Consider the following 22,156-nt stretch of genomic DNA (forward strand, 5'->3'; position numbering starts at 1 on the left):
CCTGCCCAGAATGTTCCACAGTCTCCCCCTCCCAGCCTGTCTTGCTTCTGCCCCCATGTCACCTTGGAGCCCTCACCGGCGCCCCCCAAACTCTTCCTAGTGTTCAGAGAGCTACTGATTGGGCCACAGCAGGTGCCACCCCAGGGCCCATGGCTGGCGGGCCTCCCCGGCGGAGGGGGAGCCGAGGGATGTGGTCACTGCACAGGCTGTGGTGCCCAGGTTGGTCGAGGCAAGAAGCACTGGGCAGTGACAAGGTAAGGGGCCAGCAGGTTGGGGTTCCATGAGGACTGAGCACTTGGGGGTGAGCCAGACATTACTAGAGAGGCCACTACGAGGGAGGTAGGGAGCCCCTGGCTGGGCCCAGGCTGAGAGCTCTGAGTGGGGCCTGATCCCTAGAGGGATGGGGCTGTGGGTACCAGGGCCTGGAGGCTTCAGTGGCCTCACAGGAAGAAGCTGGTGAGGGAGACCATGGTGGGGGGATCCTCACGACCAAGGACGAAAGGCAGCCCCTCTCTGAGAGGCGCGTGGGGGAGGGAATCGGGGACTCCACTCGGTGGGGGAAGGGGCGGATGGGGGGGTCCCCGGCAATGAGCAGCCACCTCCCTTGACAAGCAGGCATGTTTATCTGAACAGGAAATGCACAGAGGGGAGGTTTCCAGGCCCAGTCTCTGCCGCTTCTCCCTGCACCTCTGGACCCTCTTCTCCAGCTGCTCTGGGGGGTCGGATGTCGGGTGTCCAGGATCCAGGGGCACATGCGGGCTCACTCGAGGCAGCAGGGGGACCGTCCTGCAGAAGAAGAGGCTGGACGGGTCTGGTGGACAGCTGACATCATCAGGACATGATGCTACGTGCACCAGGCCCCCGGGTCCCAGTAGGACAGTGAGCCCTCTATCTGAACCTACTCCTCTGGGCACTGACCCTTGGGCCCCCAGCCCCGATATGCTAGTCCTGGCCGGGTGTCCCCGGAGTGCTGAGCCCCATGAGGCACCCACCTGCAGACCTGCTGGGCTCCCCTGGGGCCCATGGGCCCCCACAGGCCGGGCCGCCCACGCCTCTGCCCACCCTGTCTGATTGAGGGCTCCAGGCTCCACCAAGGGGTAGGAGGATGTGCCTGAGTGAGGGGAGCAGGTGGCACTGCCTTCCTTTCTCAGGGGCCCTGCTCTGACCCAGGGAAGGTGGGTCCTGAACCCCCTGGGGCCAGGGGGCATCAGGTCCAGCCCCCAAGTTGAGGCTGAAAGTTTAGGGCTGGTGGTCCCTGACCTCAGACAGGCACTGATCCTTGTTTCATCTCAAAGGCTGAGGTTTAGCATGGTGTGGGGTGAGGGAGGGAGCTGGGGAGGGCGTCATGACAGCACCTGCCAGCCTTGCCTGGACAGTGGGTACAAACTAGGGAGGTGCATACGGCAAAGGCTGTGTCTAGGGGACTGTGGTGGGTGCTGGGGGGCAGGGACCCCTCTCTTTCCACAAATGTGTGGGCCTGGGCAAGGTGCTGTGGGTGGGTCCCTTCCCCCTCCCCTGTCCTCCCTCACCCAGAGCTGCAGAACTGTCCCCCAGCCAGCCTCAGCCCCACCCCCACCCATCTCCTTCTTCAAGACTGTGAGCTCATCTCCCCTCATCAGCCCATCCATCCATCTCAGCATCTGAGCCGTGAGCAGCCGCAGCCCTGTCACAGGGACGGATCATGACAAGGTCACTGGACCAAGCCTCCCACTGTGTCCCAGCAAGGAGAGAGGGAAGGAGTGAGGGGAGAGGGAAGAGGTGGAGGAGGGGGAGGGGCGGGGAAGGGTGGGGGTGGGGTGGGGGGGGAGGAGAAAGGGGACTCTAAGCTCAAGGTTTCTGGGAGGTTGGGGAAGGGGAATTTGGGAGACCCTAGGCAGCCAGGCAGCCCCAGGTCTGTATGGGCTGAGAGGGCCTGTCCCCCAACCCGTGGCCAGTCCACTCAGAGCATGTAGCCCCAGGGTTGGGGAAGACCGCTCCCTCAGGGGCCAGTACCTCTGTCCCCAGGTCGGGGGCCACCATGCCCCACTTCTCCAGGGAGCCGGGACTTGCTGCTCGTGCCAAGGGCCCTGGGGGCCTCCAAGATGGGCATGGGGGGCCGAGTGCTCTCGTGGGTGCAGGCATGGAGCTTCAGCACGTGCGCTGGGGTTGGGGGGAGATGTCAGTGGGGGTGGGGAGAGCCTGCCTTGCTCCCTGCCTTGCCCGGAGGCAGCGGCCCAGGAGAACTGCTCGAGGCTGGGGCGCCAATGACCCAGTGTGGGGCTCCCTTCCCTCCAGTGTGAAGACAGGGGCACTGGGTACCACAGGAGGCGGGGCGACTCACCCTGGATGGCAGACTCGCAGGCCTGGCCCACGAGCTGGTAGATGGTGGCCAAGGACTGTGGCTCTCCCTGCAAGAGAGGACAGGCCACGTGGCTGACGGCTCAGGCAGCGTGGGGGTCAGTGCCTCCCTGTGCTCCCCCAGGGTCGGCCCGGACCCCAGACTCTGCACACTCACCTTCTCTCCTCGCTCCCCCTTGGGCCCCGGCAGCCCCTGAGTGGGAGGAAAAGGAGAAGTGCCTGGACCCCGCAGCTGCCCAGAGACCCAGGAGTCCCCAGAGAGCAGAGGACCCACCTCTGCTGCTGCAAGAGGGAGACAGCCGGCCGACTCAGGCTTCCCTGTCCCCAGGCCCCACCCAGCCTGCAGGCTCAGGTCTTCTGCCACCCTGACCCCTGGAGCCCAAGTGGGGAAGCCCCAACCCCGCCTGTCCCCCACTTCTGTCTCGGGCTTGGCAAGGGGGCAGTCCAGGGATCCTTCTTTGTCAGCCTCGCTTTAAAAATGTGCCAGCTGCTGGGCACCCCCAGGCATCAGCACACATGACTGGCCCCCCTGGCTGTCGGGATGGGTGGGGAGGAGACTTACTGTGGGCCCCACGGCCCCCGGGGGGCCCCGCTCGCCGTTGCTGCCCCTGGCCCCCGCAGTACCTTGGAAGCCCTATGAAGGTGGGAGGTTGGGTTTGGTGGCTGCCCCCCAGGGGTGGCCTCTCCCTCTGAGTGCCCCCACCCTGGACCAAGATCAGGCTCCTCAGCTTGTCCCCAGCCTCGCACCAGCTGAGCCCCACACCCACCCAGCAGGCCCTGCTTTCCTCACCCACCCAGGGCAGCCCCGGCCCACCCTGACCACTGGCACTGGCTCTATAGGAATACATCCCAGTTGTCCAGGTGTGACGGCAGGCTGGGCCTCCCAGGGTGGCCTCGTGCAGGAGGGGCAGCTTGGCCTCCCCGGCATCCAGTGAGGCTGAGCCCAGGAGACCCTAGCCGGGTCTAGGCTGCTGGCCCCAGACTCCCACCCAGAGCAGCTCCCCGCTCTGAGTTCAGCTAGGACCTCTGGGAACACTGGGCTGGGAGGAAGCTACTTCTGAGTGAGGGGGATGCCCTCTCCCTCTGGTGGGAAGGGAGCCAGACCCACCCGTTTGCCCTGCCCAGGCCCAACCAGGGGCTCAGGCACCTTCCTGCTTTGTGCAGTCAGGGTGCAGGTGAGGCTGGGGGCTGCACAAATGCAGCATTTCCTACCAACCTCCCTGGTGGGGTAAGATTGGGGGGGGGGGGTGCTACCTCTGTGCTCCTGAGCACAGGACGTTTACATGCCACTGCAGTCTAAGTCCTGCCCCAGCCCAGGAGAGAGAGGCCTCCTTAGGTCACCATGTTCAGCTCAGCCTCAAGGAAACTTGAGGGACACCAGTGGGGTGGGCAGGGCTGGGGGGCTCACGGAGGAGGCAGTGCTTACCCTAGGGCCTGGGGGGCCAGGCAGTCCAGCAGTCCCCTCCAGGCCTCTCATTCCCTGAGGGCAAAGGAAGGGTGGGTGGGGGCAGGGCAGGTACTACTGCAAGCCCCTCCCATGATGACCCCCCAGACCCACAGCTGTGGGGGGTACATGCCTGTGCCTGGCTGAAGCTGGCCCATCTCAGGCCTGGCCCCGCCCTGGGCAGTGACCGCACCTGTCCCCGGTCAGTATCGACTGACACTCCCCTCCCCACTGGCCAGGCCATGCAGAAGGCAGGCCTGTGAGGACCTGGGTGGGGCAGAGAAGGAAGCCCCCGCTGCCTCCATCTCAAGACCCTCCAGCCAAGCTTCTCTCCCACCTTTGGTCCCTGAACTCCAACCTTCCCGGGGGTGCCCTGGAGGCCGGGGTGGCCCTGAAATAGAACAGAGGTGATCGGCCAGGCTGGGGCTGAGGTCCAACCCAGAGGAGGAGGCTCTGTCCCGAGCACACGGCCCTCGCATCCCCAGTGTGGTCTGACCTGCAAGCCGGGGTGTCCAAGGTCCCCCTTCTCTCCTTTGACCCCTGGTGGACCCTGGAGGGGGAAGATGGACTGGGCGGGAAGGCGAGGGGAAGGAGTGGGAGGACAGGGCGAGGGGAGGCAGCACCTACCACGGGTCCCTGGATGGTGCGGCCCTGGGTGCCTGGTGACCCCTGCTGACCCCCAGGGCCCTCGGGTCCCATCTGTCCAGGTGGCCCGGGCTCTCCCTGGAGACACAGGGGTGGGGGGCTGAGGAGGCACGTGGCTTTTCCTGCAGCCCCTCCTTTGATCCTGCCCTGGGTTGGGGGGTGCAAACCTGCCTGCACACAGGCATCTTCACCCTCACGGCCCACCCTGAGAGGGTCCTGCTGCAACCACGCTCTAAAGATAGGAGCTGGGCCAGCTCTGACAGTCCAGTCCCAGAGCTCTGAACCCCAGACACCGGATCATCCTACCAAACCTCTAAGGGACAGAGGACACCAGTACCATTTAAATGGCTTGATTTGCAGCTTTTTTTTTAAAGGATGCTTTCAAATAATTGTGAGTTAAAGCATATCAATGCACCAGACTCTATAAAGAAAACCACAGGTATTCCCATTTGCGAATATCAATGTGAAAATACTAAATAAAACATGAGCACACAGAAGCCTGTAGCCTGTTAAATGAGTGGTGAGGGCTCAGTGACCATGCCGGCTTCTAGCAGGAGCAGGAAGAGTTCAGCATTCGAGAGAGATTAAATCATTCACCAAACTAATAGCTCCAAGAAGGAAAATGATTTGCTTGTGTTCAGAGCAGCTGATGAGGCACTAAATCTTATTTAACACCCATTCTTGATTTTTAAAGTCTCCTAATAAAATAAGGTTAGGATTTGACTATCACATGACAAAATCCATCTGTCTCAGCTCCCAGGCCTGCCCCACACTCAACGGGCAAACCCCAGAAGCATTTCTGTGAAGCCAACATGGACATGTCTGCTATCACCGAGGTTCCTTAACAAACTCTGGAGTGTCACACCAGAGAAATAAGCAAGAAAAATTTTTTTCAAAGGGAAAATTGAAAAGGAGACGGTGATATGATTTTTCACAGGTGCTGTAAATAAAAACCAGGAAAGTCCAAGGAAACCATATGAAACTAAAAAACAATTGCAAATAAGATAATTGAGTACAAAATGGGGCCCAAAAACAATACACAGAGAGGAGAGGGGGTTTAGGGGAGAGGATGTGGAGCTGGACACCGGGACCCATCCCCGCCTAGACAGCGGCTGTTCCTGGGTCTGAAGAGCCTTTGGACTCTGGACTCCGTGCAAAGCTGGTGATGTGATTAGACCGCATTTGAAGTGGCAGGGGGTGTGGGGGACTGGATACTCAAAAAATAGAGGAACGAGGGGCAGCGGTCTGGGGAGGAAGGAGGAACCACAGTTCTGGGCTGGAAGGTTTTAGAAGCACTTTGAGGCCCATGAGGAGGTGGTCCTCGCAGGCTAAGGAAGGCCTTTAGATACAAAGCGAGTCAGGAGCTGTGGAGACAGACCCACACAGCTGACAAGACAGAGGGGATCCTAAATCTGCCTGCCACACATATCATAAGCCAGGTCAGGAGACCACGACTCAGTACACTAGTCACAGCTCAGGGCACAGGGTTCCCATAAAACCTAGAGCCCCTCGAATGAAGGAGAAAAGATAAGCCAGTCGAACGGGGCCGGAAGACATGCATCCAACGATATGCCAACAACTTCCAAGGGGGTGGAGCTGCTAATGGTAGAAACACAGGGGAGGGCAGAGCACACACGGCCCTGCCAGGCACCCAAGACTGCCCGTCACACGGTGCCCAGACTGGGTCCCCCTCCTGCCTAGGGTTGGACTGCTGGGGGCTCACTCCTGCACCCACCCCCAGGATGCCCCATGACTCACCCTGGGCCCTGGGAAGCCTTGCTCTCCTGGGGCTCCGTTCCTCCCAGGGAGGCCCTGCAGAGGCACAAGCAAGGCTAAGGCCGAGCTGCACATTGGCCCCCCTGGCAGTGCCCTGGACTCCAGTCCCCACCTTCATGGTAGAAGAGGGAGGGACTCCGGGGGCCAGTGCCTCCTGGCCCGCCTCCCCCACAGTCACTGGTTACCACACACATGGGCTCATGGCTTCCAGCCCTGGCCCCTCCCTGGAGAGGTCTGTGGACCACCAGCCGAAATGGGTCCTGCACCCTCCAGGCAACCAGAGGGTCTGGACCTGCCCCACAGTGGGGCCCAGGCCTGGAGCTGTGACTCATGGCCAGGCCATGACCAACACCATGATGCAGCCTGATGGGCTGGGCTCCCACCCCCGGGGGGAACATGTGGGCTCCAACACCAGAGAGGAGCTGGCTCAGGAGAAGGCTGCAGTGGGAAGTAAGGGGCTTCCAGGAGGGAACTCAAGGGCCAGGGGTGGACGAGGCAGCCAGGACACTCATGAACTCTGGCCATCAGTGAGGCAGGCCCAGGGACATCTTCGGGGCTTGGAGAGGGGGCCATATCCATCACCACTGGCAGCAAAATGTTGCTGGAGTCCCTGGTTACCCCAGGAAGGAATTGCTGGACTCACCGGAGGTCCTTGGGGGCCTGGGGGCCCAGGGGTCTTCGAGGAACATGCACAGGCAGATGGGAAGGCAGGGCAGGACTCTCCCTCCTTCTGGGAGAAAGGAAACCCCCACCATTAAATGCACCCCCTCCTTGGCTCTTGTTTAACCCCAGAGCTCAGCATCTGCACTGACACCAGGGTCCAGGGAGGCGAGGGGTAAAGGGTGGAGACCTGGTCCTGGCTGCCACCTTCCTGGCTGCTTGGTACAAGCCTGCTGACAGGATGCCGTCCCTCACTCCCATGCAAGCCCCCAACAGGGCCAAGCCCAGTGTGGGCACACAGGGGAGTCAGTGAGGACCCCTACCTGCGCCTGAGCCCACAGAAAAGGGTAGTGGCCCTGAGTACATGGCAGCAGCCACCCCAGAGCTGGGGGCTGCCTGGCCTGCTCTAGCTCTCCTTGCCCCAGGCCTTCCAGGACACCCATCCAGCCACCCTGGGCTCCAGCTCTGGCCCTGTGGGGTCTCACCTCCTCCAGGAAGCCTGCCTGGATTTCTCCCAGAGTGGCAATGACCTAGATGGCTTGTCTACCCCCAGACTCTTGCCCTCAGTGGGCACTTGGCCACCTACTGATGCTGGGAGTTCGCAGCACCTGTCCTCCTCTGCCCAGGAATCATTGCACACAATCTGTAGCACCTGGAGCTGGAACTTCAGAGAGGAAGAGAGAGGGGTGAGGTTGGTCAGGTGTGGCTGGCACAGGGGGTGGGAGGGGCCCACCAGCCCCAGCTGGTCTGGCTCACCGAGGCTGAACTGCTCCGGGGGCCCCGGGCTTTGGCCAACCTCCCCAGCATGACGAAGCCAGCAGCGGGCAGGCTGCCAGCCTCCCCAATGGGCCTCTCAGCCACCTTCCGGCAGTCCACGTAGAGTCTGACCTTGGAGCGGCCCACGGCCACATGCACCTGGGAGACAGCAGGAGGTTCCCTGGGGCACCAGCCAGGATGGGCTCCCTCCATGCCCACGGGCCAGGGCCAGAGCAGGGAGGGGCAGGGACCATTCCTGGGGCTGGCTTCCGGATCCTGACCACTCCACATCTCCTGAAACCCCTCACAGGGCCTCAGTTTCCTTCTGTACAATGACACCCCAATGGCCCCTTCCAGGGGCTGTGGGACCAGGAGCAAGGGCTGGATGCTCTCTGACCCAGATTAAGGTGGGGGCATCCAGGGCAGAGGAAAGTTCCTGCATTCTGGGGGATGCCATGGTGACAGGGCAGCCTGTGTCCTGCAGAGCCCAATGGGGCTCTGTGTCCCAGAACCTGGGAGCATAGAGGGTCTCAGGCAGGGAGGCATGAGCTGTAGTCCTTTCAGGACTTTCCAGTACCTTGTGGAAACTCCCAAAGAATATCCTCCTCACTTCGGGCAGGTCGAAGGTGACCTCCTGCAAGGTGGCCCTGGGGTCACGGTTGAAGTAGGTCAGCGACTTCCTGCCAGCTGGGGGACGGGGCAAGGATCACATGAGACCCCATGTGGAAGGCGGGAGGGGACCCCCCAGAGCATCGCCTGGCCTACTGCTGCCCCTCCAACTGACCGTCCAGCAGAACCCCGAGGATGGGCTGGAAGTCCTCACTCGCCACCTGCCACAGTGCAAAGGCCTCTCGGGGCGTCTCGGGGAGCAGGCGCAAGAGGAAGACGACCGTGTGCTCTGGGGGCAGGGTGGCCAGGTGGATGTCGCTGTAGGGAACAGGAGGGGCACCACAGGCTCAAGAGGAGGTTGGACCCTGGGGACCGAGAGCAGGGTCCTCGGGGCCGGGCTGCGGAGTGTCAGCAGTAGAACTCCCCTCTCTTCCTGGCCTGTCGAGTCTCAAGGGGAGCAGCTCTGAGACCCCTGTGATGGCCCCACAGGGACGGGAGGCCATCGCTTGGCACGTGCTGCTTCTTTTCCCGTGCCCTTCCCCCACATTCTCTCCTCATAGCTCCTACTGTCTGCCACCTCCTGGGAGCCCTCCACTCTTTGCAACCCCAGAGTTGCATTTTGTATTTTTCAAGTTCCTATCAATATTATAAAGCACGTGATTTACCTTTGCAATTTAAAACACTTTAAGAAAAATTATGCTATGTGTGTGGAAGTTCCAATGTGTGTTAAAGACACTCTGTATATGAAGTGGGGTGATTATTAGACATCGCGGGTCATACCAGCCATGGTCATGGTGAGTCACAAAGCAGTGGCTTCTCACAAACCCTAGATATGTGCAGATTTGTAGGATCAAATTAAAGCACACAGGAAGCTGGAGTTCTCAGGGAGACAAAGGTGGTGGCCCCTGCCCTGAAGTGCCACCTGGGCAAAAGCCCTCCCATCCCACCTCCAGGGGCCTCATTCCACCCACAGGAGAGTTATTAATTTGTGGAACTCGGATTCCCAGGGTCCACATGCCCCCAGGAGTCTGCCCCATTGACGCCCCCAGGGTGCCCTGCTCTCCGGCCCACCCCAGCTCCCACCTGGCCCGGCGGGTCAGCTGAGAGTCCTTGAAGAGTGTGAAGGTCCTGGTGGGGCCAAAGGCCGAGGGCTCCATGGCCACACCACGGATGGAGGCGTATTCCTTCTCCACCAGCCCGAAGGCCACCATCAGGTCAAAGCCTTGGGAGGGCGGCACCATTAGACAGGAGGGAAGGTGGGGGTGAGTAGGAGGCAGAGTAGAAAACCACATGTCTGGTGAGAGGAAAGTGTGGGAGCCACAGAGACAGTGCAGGGACGTCGGCCCTCAGGGGTCTGGTCCCCCCTTCCCTCTATCCTGGATTCAGGAAGGACAAGCAGGGAGCACCAACCTGGCCCTTCCATGCCCACAGCCGTCACCTCCCCACGAGTCTCAGTGCCCAGACCCTCGCCCGTCCCATTCCCACTCCCACCCCAACTCAGCCGGCCCTGCAGCTGGGTCTGAGCAGCTGTGGACATCCTTCAGGAGACCCAGGTACCAAGATATGTCCCCCGCCCTTACTACTCCCACTGCCCCCAGCTGGCAAATCTCCCTGACCAGGTGGGGCCCACGTGTCAGCCTTCTCTCTGGGAAGGGTCTCAGACCCACAGCAGTAAAGATGTGATGCTGTGGACCCAGGCTCAGCCCCTCGCCCGCCCACCTCCTGGTCAGCACAGGTTCACAAAGGTCACACAGGACCCATGGCCCCCACCATTGCCTGACCCCAAACCCAGGCCACCCTCCCCCAACAAGGACCCAGAGGAGGAAGTGTGGGTGGGGGCTGGCAGGGAGCAGCTACCACAACAGGGTGGGACCTACCTGGGAGGGAGCCGTCCAGGTGGAGGGCCGGGCAGGCTGCTGAGAGGGGACACAAGGGCAAGGGTCAGCGGGGAGGGGCCCCTTGTGGCCGGATGCCCGGCCCTGTGGTTCCCACACTTCAGGGATAGGACAGGGACAGTGTCCAACCCCCAGGAAGACAGCACCCGACTGGGTGCTCTCACAGGGTCTGCGATGAGAGGTGAGATGCCCTAGGTGCAGGCCAGGGGAGATCTGGGTGTGTGGACATGCCTGGGTCCACACCATCCTGGGGCTGGGCTGAGCCAGCCTGCTCCACTTCCAAGCACTGTGTGGACACTCTGAGTGTTCATGTATGAGTGTGGGCAGGAACTGAGACTCTCGGGGCAGGAAGTGGCTCCCTGCCACCCAGAAAGGAAAGGTGCTGAGCCTTGGGTAGTGAGGCCCCTGTCCCCAGAGGTATTCAAGTCAAAACTGGGCAACACCATGGAGGGGACACAGAGGAAAGCTGGGGTGGTTGGCCGAGGGCCTTCTGCTCTGAGCATCTGATTGTCGAGAGAAGCAGCAGGAATAGCAAACAGAAACTGAGGCTCCTCTCAGCTGGGTCCTGGCCTGGGGGTGGTGGGACCTCAGGGACCACTGATACCCCGAGGGCAAGGCCAACCCAGAGTGGGCCCTGGGCTATGCTGCAGCCACCCCGTCTATGGCATGCATCCGGTTTCCCACTCCTACAAGCTGCACATCTGCCCTGCACCTCCTGGACACAGACCTAGAAGAACACCGCCCATCCCCCAGCCCCGGGCCTCTGCAGGCTGGCCACAGCCACAATGCCCTCCATGCCAGCCTGTACGTGCTCAACTGGACTGCAGTGGCCTTAATCCTGTACCGGAGGGTCTCTCACTAAGCTCTGCAATATGGGGTACATCTGGAAGTCACAGGGCCCACACGTCCTGGCTGCCAGGGTCCTGGGCCTGGCAGGGATCTGCTGGGATCTGGGATCTTGGTGCCCATTCACCCGTCCGGCCGGTAGCAGACACTGCCACACTCTCCCCTGCTCCATAGACGGCTGAGACCAGGACCCGGTACTTGGTAGCCGCCAGCAGGTCAGGGATCGTCACGTGGCTCCCAGGTCCTGGAACGGAGATCTGGGTGGGGGCGGGGTGAAGGTGGTCACATGAGCGTCTCTGCTAGTGTGGGCATCTTGGTCCCCTATCTGTGGGTCCCGCAGCGGAAGAGTGGCCTCCTAGATAGGCAGGATGGAACGTGGCTCCCCAAGCCCAGGATCTGGTGGCCCATGAGGGGCGATGGCGTCCCTGGCTGCAGGGAGACCCACCGACTTCTCAGGTCCGGAGCCTGAGGCCAGCGCGTAGGAGAGCCGGTAGTGGAGCACGTGGCCGCTCGGGGGCGTCCAGCTGACCCGCAGGCTGTCAGGCGACTCTGAGGCCAAGGCCAGGTTGGAGGGTGGGCTCCGGCTAACTGCGGGGGAGCAAGGGGCGTGGGGCACCACAGGTGGCAACACCCCCTCCACTCTGCACCATGCTCGCCACCCTCCCACTCCCCGGCCCCCACCATGCCCACCACGCTGCCCAGTGGCCCTGGCCCAGACAGGGCCACCAGGTCAGCTGTGGGACCACCTTGGGTGCGGTGTCACACCACGTGACCTGGACTCTTGGCCACCCCAGGGATGCCTGCCTGGAGGGCTCAGGGAGGCCCTGTGGACCCAGTGGCCCACTCGCAGGGTCAGGACTGGAGGGGCTGTCTGTCAGGCCCATGGACTGGGGGGTTCTGGGGCAGAGCAGGGTCACCTACCAGGGGTGTAACGGAGGGACACAGGGTCGCTGCGGGCCCCGTCCCGGTAATAGGCCAGGATGGTGATCTCATACTCTGAGTGCCTCCCCAGGCCAGGCAGGATGGCCGTGCCCAGGTTCCCCGGGACAGAAATCTGTGGAGAAGAGGGACTGGTGTCCACCGGGGGGAGCTGTCCTTCCCTGGGAGCCGGGTTCATGGGAGAAGCTGGGGAGGGGAGGGTCCGCTGCCCCCACACCTCACGGGCCTTCCCCTCTCCCAGGGGCGTCCACGTGATCTGGTAGACGAGCACGCCGGACACCGCCGCGGCCGCCCACTGGAGCCGGACTTCGTCCCCAGGCAGTTCTGTCACCGACAGCTGGCTTGGGCTGGGGACTTTCCCTGGAAGAGGGAGACCGAGGCTGGGGTGGCAGGGGCCCCCAGTCCCCACTCACTGTGCCTGCAGTCCCCTTTCCCAGAGTGGGCTGCAGGCTGGGCACTGGTCCCGGGCTCCACATCACACCCGTCCAGGTACCCGCCCTCACCTGACTCGTGTTGCTCTGAATCACCCAGGGGAGCAGAGGGAGGTGGCCTGGGGACCCCACCCCCACTGCCACTCACGTGTGGTCAGGCGGCCGGTCAGGGTGGAGGAGCGGTCCCCAGGGTAGAGGCAGGTGACGCGGACCGTGTATGTGGTGGAGGAGGAGAGGGGGCCCAGGGTGGCCGCGGTGGCGTTCCCAGGAACCTCCATCTGTTGGGGGGGCGGGCACAGGCAGCTTGAGGGGGGCAGCTCCTGCCAGAAGGAGACCCAGGCCTGCCCTACGACCACTCCCAGACTGGAGAGAGGGGACTGGGAGCGGAACCCGGGGCCCTGGTGGGGTCTTGCCCACTCCCCCAACACGCCGGTGTTTTTGCCTCTCAGGGCCTGCTCCCCCAGCACGTCCCGTCCGGCCTATCACGTGTAAGGATCCTTACAATTCTTTGCTTCACTTCTGCCTCATCCCCCCTGACTTGTACTGGGGCCCACAGGGGCTGGGGTGGGGCCAGCTGCCTTCCACTCCCCCTACACTGCTGAGGCTGAGCCTGGGGGAATGCGGCCACACCCACTGACCCTGAATTCAGGGGGCCCGGTCCGGGAGGCCGAGGGTGCTGGTCCCCGTGAACAAATCACCCCCCTGGACGTGCAGGCCTGCCCTCACCTGTCCCGAGTGGCCTCCCTTGCCAGAAATGTAGCTGACCCTGAACAGGCGCACAGGTCTTGCGGTGCCCTCCCAGGACACGCGGGCTGAATCATGGCTCACGTCAGAGAAGCTCAGGTGTCTGGGGGTGGCCAGGGCAGCTGCAGGGCACACCAAGGCCTTAGGACTGCCCCATGGGTACCAGGGAAGGGCAGGCGACAGCCGGGGTTGGGGGACTACTGGATAGGGTTGGGATCCCCCACCCATGGAAAGATGGGGGGAACCAGAGTAGGCAGCAACCTGCAGGATGCACTCACGGGTCCTGGCACGGATGCCCCGGGACTCGCTGGTCTCTGCCCCTCGAAGGCTCTGCACCCACACCTCATAGTCCCTGCCCGGGGCCAGGCCATCCAGCAGCACCTCCGGCCGCCCCACCCGCACCTGCAGGGACACACACGCTGGCCCACCTGTGCTCCCCGCACCCTGCCTGCCCCCTTCCCCCCTCTCCTATACCCCTCCCCTCCCCCCGTGCCTGCCCCCCCACCCCCCCACCCCCTGCCCCGCACCTCTCTCCTCTCTTCCTCGCCCTTGGGGGAGGCAGGTAACCACCGCACCAGGTACTGGGTGGCCTCTGCCGAGGGCTGCCAGGTGAGGCGGACAGTTTTGGGTGTCACTGCAGCCAGGGTCAGTGCCTGGGGTGGGGGCAGGGGTGCTGGTGGAGACGGGGGCAGAAAGTTTAAAAATGCGGCAGCAGGCAGAAATCAGACCCATAAACCAGCGGGAGTCGGGGGAGGACAGACAGCTGTCAGTCACTTGGTAGGCGCGGGCTAGGTGTGTCCTGATGGAGACACAGAGAGGGGAAGACCAGCAGGGGTGGGGAGAACAGACGACTGACTGTAAGTCCCGGAATTGATTTCACCCTGGACCACCCCGCACATTTCTGTTAAGGCCACCTGCCCTGAGGGTGGGAGGGCCGTGACCTGGGGTTAAGAGGCCACAGCCTATGTGGTCCTATTTAGATGGAGGGTCCAGGATCCGCAAACTCCAGAGAGAGCAGATCAGGGGTGGGCGGGGACTGTTGGGGAGGGGAGGATTGGGGTGACCACTAAGATGTGGGGCTCCCTTCAGGGTGAGGGGTGCACAATGCTGGGACTATATGGAAAACCAGAGTATCACCCACTGTGAACAGGTGACTGGGGGGTGTATCTCAATAAAGCTGCCAGGTTGAAGGTGGGGTGGTCTCACGCAGTACCGGGGAAACCACAGCCCAGGCAGGGCGGGAGCTCCACAGTGTGGCAGCAACAGTAATGGGTCCCTGCTGTGTTAGGGTCATGATACAAATGATGTCACTTGTGCTCAGAGGAGGACACTAGGGTCACAGCGGCCCAAGGTCTCGGCCTTTGTTGGGTGTGGTACCCTGCCTGGGTTCAGACCACCCTTGAGGGTGCAGGTGGGGGAAGCCCCTACAACCCTGAGCCCACACACACACCTGTGGTCGCCAGGCCCTGCAGGCCCTCGCCGACGCCGGCCTTGTAGATGGGGAACACAGAGACCAGGTACTCAGTGCTGGAGGTCAGGTTGTGCAGCTGCGCTGACGAGGTGGGCCCTTCCACCACCACCTGGAATAGGAGTCGCGAGGAGCAGGTCGGTGGGGTGCAGGGGAGGAGGCAGGGGTGCTGGGTCAGCCTTCACTCCCAGCACAGCTGTGTCCCCAGAGCAGGTCTGGGCCATCAGCCCATCACACAGGCGTGAGCACAACCCTGCCAGCCACAAGTGCATGGGGCCGTGGTTCCATAAACCCCCTGCACCTGCTCCTCCTTCACCTTGATTTTGTCACCGGTGGTCGTTACTACAGCTCTGCCTGCGGTGGGGGCGGCGGTGGGCGGGGGGGGGGGGGGGGGGAGAGGGCGGTGCTCACCTCCCTGGGGGCGCCGCCCTTGGAAGGCCTCCACACAATCAGGTATTTGAGAGGCGGCTGTGGGGCTGGGCTCCAGGACAAGAGGACGCTGGAGGAGGTCACCTGGGTCAGGACCAGCCTGGTGGGAGCGGGAGGGGGGTCCACGGCCGGTGTAGCTGTGGGAGGAAGAGGGGTCCAGGCCCAGGGGGCGACTGGTGTCAGTGGCTCTGCCTGCGCCCCCTGGCGGCCACTTCCAGGAAGGACAGGGGCTCCCCAGTTGTCGGGGGAGCTCTGAGAGCCTGGTGGAAGGGGACCTGTTGGGGCTGCAGCTGGTGTGGCGACCCTGCCCCTGTGCCAGCCCCGTCGCTCACCTGGACCCCCACGCGGGCTCCTGCCCTGGACCTTCTGGCAGATGAGCCTGCTGAGCAGGCCGGAGAGTGTGCTGAGCTGGGGGAAGTCCTGCACGTTGTGGACAGTGATGTCCAGCGGCTGGGAGGCCAGAAGCCTCAGCTCGGTTTCATCAGCATTCTTCACGCCTGCCGCAGGGTTGGGGGGAGGGTTAGCTCACCTAGCACCCTTATTTGTTGTACAGTCAGGGCCACTGGGCTCCTGCTGGTCACCCAGTGGGCAGAGGGCCCTTCCCAAGGACCCCAGACCCCACAGGCCCTGGAACGGGGTCACCTGGCCAGGTGCCCATGAGAGACAGGTTGGTGTGAAGGTGCCTGTGGCACGCCTGCTCAGGTCTCTGTGGAACTTGCAGCCAGGAGAGAGGTCAGTGTGCTTTCCTCGGGGTCCTGCTCATCCAGGGGCTGGGGTCAGGCATAGAGCAGGGTCTCTGCTTCCAGGAACCCTGCCCCCAGGTCTGGAGGTCCCTTCCAAGGGATGGAGTTAATGACCGGCTGGCTATGGGAGCAGAGCGAGGTCCCCAGGGCATATGATGTGGGGAGCAGGGAGGGGCCACAGACACATCCACAGGTGACATTGTCAACTGGCCACTTCACCGGGGAGTGGCCAGGCTGCCCACACCAACTTGTGTGGCCACCTTCGATTGTCCGGGTGGGATTCAGGTCTGCAGAGCAGGGACTCTTCCTCCCATTCACAGATGGGGTGGGGGGCGGGAGAGGGGCTGAGGCTCAGAGGCCACAAGACCTGAAGCCTGGGGATGCATGCTTATGCATGCTGTGAGAATGACCACCAAGAGCCCGAGGAGGAGGAGCTGCTCACCCACAGCAAAGATGTCAACACCCAGACCCTTGAGCACATGGCCAGCAGCGTGGGCATCGTCCTGGGACTTGCCGTCCGTCACCAGAATCACCAGCTTAGCTGCCTCTGGACGGAGACCTGCTCTGGGCTTCAGGTTCTGCTCCAGCACGTGGGTCAGGGCCAGGCCTTGGGCACAATGAGTGCAGAGTGCTGGTGCCCCCACGCACTCTCCCTGCCCACCCGTGATGGCTGCACCAGCCACTGGCCACCGGCTCTGCCCACCAGGACAGTCCTGGCCCCTCCAGTCTGCGGGTACCCAGAGGGCAGGGACGCCCCCCTCCTTCCCTCACAGGCACCTGAGACCCAGGGGCTGGCACCCCACACCCTGCTGCTGCAGGATGCACAGGGTGAATGGGGATCAGGGAAGGAATTGTGCTATCGGGGCATGGTCTGCCTGGGGGAGACCCCCTGAGGAGGACTGCTGACAGCAGGGCTCTCCTGAGCCATTGGTGGTCCCTCCCAGGAGCCTCTACTGACCAGAGGAGCCACTTGGTTTCAGCAGGACTGCCTGACTTGCCACGTTCACCATGGAAGAACGAGGCAGACTGGCCCTCTGCAGAGGCATGAATACACAGGACTCAGGCGTGGTTCATGCACGCCTCTCCTTATCTGAGGGTTCAAGGGAGACTGACCATGGGACAAGACCTGAATGGACCTTGAGGGTGGGGCTGAGGCCGGGACTGGGGCCGAGCAGACCTGTGAACGTGTTTCCTCCTCTGTAGCGGAGGTTGTGAACAGCACTCAACACCTCCTCCTTGGTGCCAAAGGCATTCAGGTCCCACTCGGTCTGGGGAGCTCCACTGTACTGAGTCAGGCCTGGAAGGGGAGGGGACCCCACTCTACTGAGTTATACTGGGAGGGGAGGGGTCTCCATTATACTGAATCAGGCTGGGAGTGGAGGGGGTGTGGGCACACAGCAGGTGGGCAGGACACACACAGCCTTGCCCGGGTCACAAGGAAGGCATGTTTGCAAAGCCCTACTTTCCACACAAGTTCCCCCTGGGAGCTAGCTGTCTTCCCAGTGCAGGTGGGGACCTCAGTTTTGCCTGGTTGGGTGAGAACTTAGCCTTGATTCCTCCCTCACTTCACACTTCCTTCTCCAAACTGGGGGTAGGGTATAGAATTGTGAGAACCACCCCAGTGGGGCACAGGGCAGGGCTGGGACCCACCTACTTGGACTTTGCCTGGCCCAATTTCAAAGGGCTCGATGACGCTGGCCAGGAAGTCTTTGACCTGCTGGAAGTGACTGTGGCCTATACTCCAGGACCCATCGACCAGGAAGATCATGTCTGCAGGCGTGGGGGGAGTGCAGCGGAACTGGGGTCTGCCTGGGGTGGGAGGGGAGGGAGGTGAGGTGTTGGGCAAGGTCATCACTGCTACAGGACCCTGAACTGCCTGTGGCTGGGCTCCAGTGCCCAGGATCTCCTTCCCTGGGGTTGGTAGAGGGGGAGGAGCTGCAGGGCTCTGACTTCAAGTGAGGTGGGCAGCAAAGTGTTGGGGGACAAGTACCAGGGTCTCACCAGACTTAGAAAACCACACGTGAAGCTCAGCCCACTGTCCCAGCCTCTCTGAGTCCCCCCAAAGGGGGCTCATAGGACATCTAGTTGCTCTGGAACCTTCACCCTCTATTGACCTGGCCAGTGCTGGTCACTGTGTGATTGTCCAAGGGGGGGCTGCACCTTCCTTGGCCCACCAGCTCCCAGGCTCAGCTGGCAGAGGCTGTCCAAAGGGGAGTCGACTGGGGTGAGTCAGCACCATGGACAGCGCCAGGTAGCCATCTATTCTGCCAGCTCTAGGCTGAGGCCTCACGGTGTGTGTGAGGGGTGTGTGTGAGGGTTGTCCTAAGGACCAGGAGCTCTTTGGAGACAAAGCCACGCCCCTTGATCTGGGGCTCCCAGAGCTGTGCTCTGTGTCCCCAGGCCAAGACCCAGAGTCAGGGCCAGACCCCTTCTTGGAGGCTCCTGGTGGGGTTGGTGTGGTGAGACCCTTACCGAATGCAGGAGGCACCCTCTGACCTCAAGGCCCTGCACTGTGGGGCAGATCACCCTGTAAGACCCCAAATCCACTGGGAGACAGTGGGAGGCCTGGACCCCAGGACCCCACATGAAGTCTAAGGAAGGAGGTGTCTTCTTCAATTCCAAGTCTGATGCGAGAGACAAAATCAGAAACTTCCCAGGCCTGGTGGGGGAGGCACATCTCTGCCTGCAGGGCCTCATGGGAAACTCTGTGCTGTGGTCCCGCCCTCAAGCCCGCAGATGCTGGCACCCCAGCCGTCTCACCTGGCTCCCCTCTCCCTCCAGCTGAGGTCCTGGCTTGGTTCTGCCCCTCCAGATCTGGAGTGGGCTGAGCAGGCCCCTCCCCTGTGGGGTCCCTGGGTGGGTGCTGCTCCTCGCCAGGTACTCCTGGGGGGGGGGGGTCACAGCTGTGTTACCCCTCACCAGCCACACTCAGGCTGGGGGGCACCTGAGGGAGGTCGAAGTAGTGGGACCAGGCACTGGGGCCCAGGGACATTCCCAGCAGATGAGCTGTCCCAGTGGGTTAATGAAGTCAGGAGCGGGCAGCCAAGCTTAATGAGGGCAGACGGAGGGAGGACCTCCTGGCCATGTGGAAACCGTGAGGCACTGAAGACTGCCCCCTATTCCCAGGCACTTACCGTCACCCGACTTGGACCCACCAAGTGTGGGCGGGTCTTGGCTTGGGGCCAGGGCCCCTGGGGGCTCAAGGTCTGGGCTCCCCGCGTGGGAGGGGGTGGGCTCCAGGGTTGCCCCCAGTGGCCTCTGGCCGCTCCTGCTCATGGAGTTACTCTTCAGATCCTCAACTACAGAGAGATGTGATGGGATATTAGGACTCCACTGCCCGGCAGGGGGGATAGAGGCCTGGGGGCTGCCCACACAACCCTTCCCACAAAGGCCCATCCAGGCTCCACGGGCTCCCAGCCTCTTCTGCACACAGGCACCCCCAGGGCACTTACTCACAAACTCCCTGCGAGCCAGCAGGACGTTCCCTGAGCCAGTGAGCTCGAAGATCTGCAAGGTGTACCCCTTGGAGGGGCTCAGGCCCCCCACAGTGGCCTTGGGGGTCTTGGTGGTCAGCATCACCTCCTGTTCTGGGTCCCCTGGGGCGGGGGTGGGGAGAGGGAGCAAGGCGGCCGAGGTGGGTGGTGTCTGCATGCATGTGTGCACTTATGCCAGAAGGTGTGCATGTGTGTGCATGTGTGTTGGGAGTGGTGAAATCTGCCTGGCACCCCCTCTTCCCCTCCCCTAGTTCCTCCTTTTGGGCCAGGGGAGGGAGTAGGGGGAGAGGTCTGTGCGTCTCTCTCTAGGACCTGATGGGAGTGGCCTGTGCTCCTCCCCAGAGGGACTCATCTCAGGGTCCACCGGAGGATCCATAAGTTCTCCAGGTGCCATCAGAGCAGCGCTGGGGACACCATGGAGGTGTCTGTGCAGACAGGGCTGCACGTGGGGAGGGGCCTGTCGCTTGTGCACAGGGGCTGGACAGCACATGGCAATGAGCCTGTAAGCACGTCCCAGTGTGACTGTGAGTCTATACTAAAAACAAAGAAACAATTCCAAGGGCATGCTGCCGTGCTCTCAGGGGAGGCGGCCGTGGAGGCAATAGGAGCGACTGATCAGAGGTCAGGAAGCACCTGGCAATTCTTGGACCTTAGGTGCTAGAAAGGGGACTAAAAGAGGAAGGACCCACAAGCCTGCCCATTGTCCAACATCCTGCAAGGTGGACAGCCCCCAGGCTGGGCCAAGCCCTACATGGGGAGGTGGGACAGGCCAGGAGGGTGAGGTCCCAGGTGCTTCACGTGACTCAAACTGAATAATTTTCACAAGCCCCCACCCATTTTGTAGATGGGAAATCGAGTCACGCAGTTGCTTGGGATCAGGATTTAAGCCCAGGTCTGCTGGGTTCCTGCTGCCTGCCAAGGAGGGATGGACAGGCAGGCCCTCTGAGGAGTGCATCCTTGGCACATCCCCCTTATTCTTTGGGGTTGAGATCCTGAAGAGCTCCACCCAGGAGCACGGGTTTCTGAGGACAGGTCAGCTCTTGAAACAGCTGAAGCCCAACATCAAACAATCTCAACTCTTAAAATGGAGCGGTCTGCCACTCGGGCTCGGTACTGTCAGGGTCCTGAGAGCTCTAAGCTGGGGGAAGGTCCTGAGAGCTCTGCAAAGTCATTGACCACGTTCTGCACGTGCCAGGTGTGGGGACACACAGTGTTACGGGCCCTGTTCTCCCACCACAACCTCCCTGTGCTAGCGGGGAGACAGCGAGGAGGAGGGCAGAGCCGAGGGGAGCCAGCACAGTGACCGCCGTGCTGTGTTCGCCGTCGGTCCGCACAGAGGCGAGGGCGGGCCCCTACCTGCCCTGGGCTTCACCTGCACCAGGTAGCCGAGGCTGCTCCCCTCTGACTCTCTCCACTTCATCTGCAGCCGGTCCTCAGGCAGCACCGCCAGCCTCAGGCGGCCACTCGCTGGGGAAGCAGGACAGGTGGTCAGGACTGATCCTCCTCGGTGACCTCCCCAACCAGCTGTGGGGCCCCATCCTGAGGTTCCGAGGAGGCTGTGGCCCCACCGGGGCTCAGAGGGGACTCCAGTTCCACTGGGGGGAACTTTGAGAAGAGGAGCCCACCTCCCCACCGCCAGGGTTGGAGGAGGACTGGTCCCCCTCGCAGTCCAAGGCTGCTGGCAGATCTGGGTGGGGGAGACTTCTGTCCAGAGAGGCCCCCTGGCTCTATTAGGGGTGCCCCGCACCGTGGATTTAGGCTCAGGCCAGCATCCCAGAGTGGTCCTAACTGCCCACCCACCCAGTGGAGACACAGGCTCTGAGCCAGCAGTGGTCACCCCTCCCAGTTCCCCGCCTGAGTCCCCGAAGTGCAGTGGAGACATAGTTGCAGACCCCCTGCTGCCACGGTTGCACAGCCCAGGAGGTGGGGGTGCATGGGGGCGGGGGCTCCCTGGGGCGGGTGCCCTGGCCATCCTGGGAGGAGGAAGGGGCCATGGAGGCCTGAGCCCTCCGGCATAGCCTGACTTCCAAGCTTCCGGCAGCTCCTTGGTGTGGGTGACTATTTTTGGAAAGTGGGGACAGAGATGGGCTTCTTCTGGCTGCCCCCCTCACAGCGGGGGCACAGGGGAAGGGCAGGGCTAGGGGGAGCCCGTGGCAGACACAATGGCCGCTTCAGAGCGGGGAGCAGCTGAGCTGGGCCTCCGGATGGGCCCCCTGCTCCTTGGAGTATGAGCTGAAAGGCAGGAATGTCTCAGCAGTGAGGGCCTTGAAAAGACGCTTGTGAGTGGGGGGCCCGGCTCATGAAGAGCCTCTGTCTCCCAGCACCCCTGATGTGTTGTGGGGGGGCATCCCAAGCTGCCTTCTGGGTCTGTAGGTTGGGGCCTTGGCAGGCGCTGGGGAGACAGTACCCAGCCAGGGGCGGCCCCCACAGGGCCATTCTTGCGGAAGGGCAGCCTGGATGTATGGGTCCCACCCCCATCTTCCAGCCACCCCCGCCTCGCCGCAGTCCACCCAGAGCCTGCAGGGGTGGACTGCACGAGGCCCCTGCTGTCTGCGTATGAGTGTCTGGGGTTCCTTACTGACTCGGTCCCCTTAGGGAGATCTTGTCAGAGCCCCAGGGATGGAGGGCCCAACCATCTGTGAGCAGAATCGTAGCCAGGAGGATGTGCCGCTGGTAAGAAGGTGGTTAGAGGAGCCAGGGCTCCAGGCTGGATGGCTGTGTGACAGGCTCCTGCTGCGCCCCTGTGAGGACTAGCTCAGCGGTCTCCTACCCTCTCGGCACCCTGGGGAGCTGGACACATGCAAGGGATGTGGCTGGGGGCGTGTGGAGGAGGCTTGCTGCATGACTCAGACACCACCTCCCAGGGTTGGTCTCTGCAGCCTTCCCCGACAGGTTTGAGCATCACCCTGAAAGGGACATGCCCCATAGGGAGCTGAGCGT

At 62.4% G+C, this 22,156-nt stretch overlaps 1 protein-coding gene across 1 annotated transcript; it reads right to left on the minus strand.

Moving 5' to 3' along the window:
* Positions 1 to 604: 604 nt before the first annotated feature.
* Positions 605 to 21,098, minus strand: COL20A1 (collagen type XX alpha 1 chain). The gene is made up of 37 exons (XM_070471819.1): positions 21,017 to 21,098; positions 20,850 to 20,903; positions 20,573 to 20,683; positions 19,175 to 19,318; positions 18,857 to 19,021; positions 18,483 to 18,605; positions 17,373 to 17,531; positions 16,900 to 17,019; positions 16,165 to 16,329; positions 15,312 to 15,476; positions 14,962 to 15,116; positions 14,533 to 14,662; positions 13,610 to 13,755; positions 13,361 to 13,484; positions 13,065 to 13,204; positions 12,487 to 12,616; positions 12,125 to 12,267; positions 11,890 to 12,022; positions 11,414 to 11,556; positions 11,096 to 11,225; positions 10,105 to 10,143; positions 9,311 to 9,449; positions 8,403 to 8,545; positions 8,196 to 8,305; positions 7,619 to 7,777; positions 7,449 to 7,526; positions 6,846 to 6,932; positions 6,185 to 6,238; positions 4,409 to 4,504; positions 4,278 to 4,331; positions 4,119 to 4,172; positions 3,764 to 3,817; positions 2,900 to 2,971; positions 2,495 to 2,530; positions 2,321 to 2,387; positions 1,993 to 2,139; positions 605 to 786 (listed from the first exon to the last, which is right to left on the minus strand). The coding sequence occupies exons 1-37, from the start codon at positions 21,096 to 21,098 to the stop codon at positions 761 to 763; spliced, it is 4,077 nt and encodes a 1,358-aa protein (XP_070327920.1). The 3' UTR covers positions 605 to 760.
* Between the last annotated feature and the right edge of the window lie 1,058 nt (positions 21,099 to 22,156).

This window comes from Odocoileus virginianus, chromosome 9 (genome assembly GCF_023699985.2).
Source record: "Odocoileus virginianus isolate 20LAN1187 ecotype Illinois chromosome 9, Ovbor_1.2, whole genome shotgun sequence".
Classification (NCBI taxonomy): Eukaryota; Metazoa; Chordata; class Mammalia; order Artiodactyla; family Cervidae; genus Odocoileus; species Odocoileus virginianus.

Excerpts from the sequence above, each read along its gene's own strand:
- COL20A1 (XM_070471819.1), bottom strand. The coding sequence starts at position 21,098 with ATGTCTCCACTGCACTTCGGGGACTCAGGCGGGGAACTGGGAGGGGTG. Across the intron at positions 8,546-9,310 it reads CAGCTGACCCGCCGGGCCAG|CGACATCCACCTGGCCACCC; the intron begins GTGGGAGCTGGG and ends TGTTCCCTACAG. Across the intron at positions 2,531-2,899 it reads CGGGGGCCGTGGGGCCCACA|GGGCTGCCGGGGCCCAAGGG; the intron begins GTAAGTCTCCTC and ends CCTCCCACTCAG.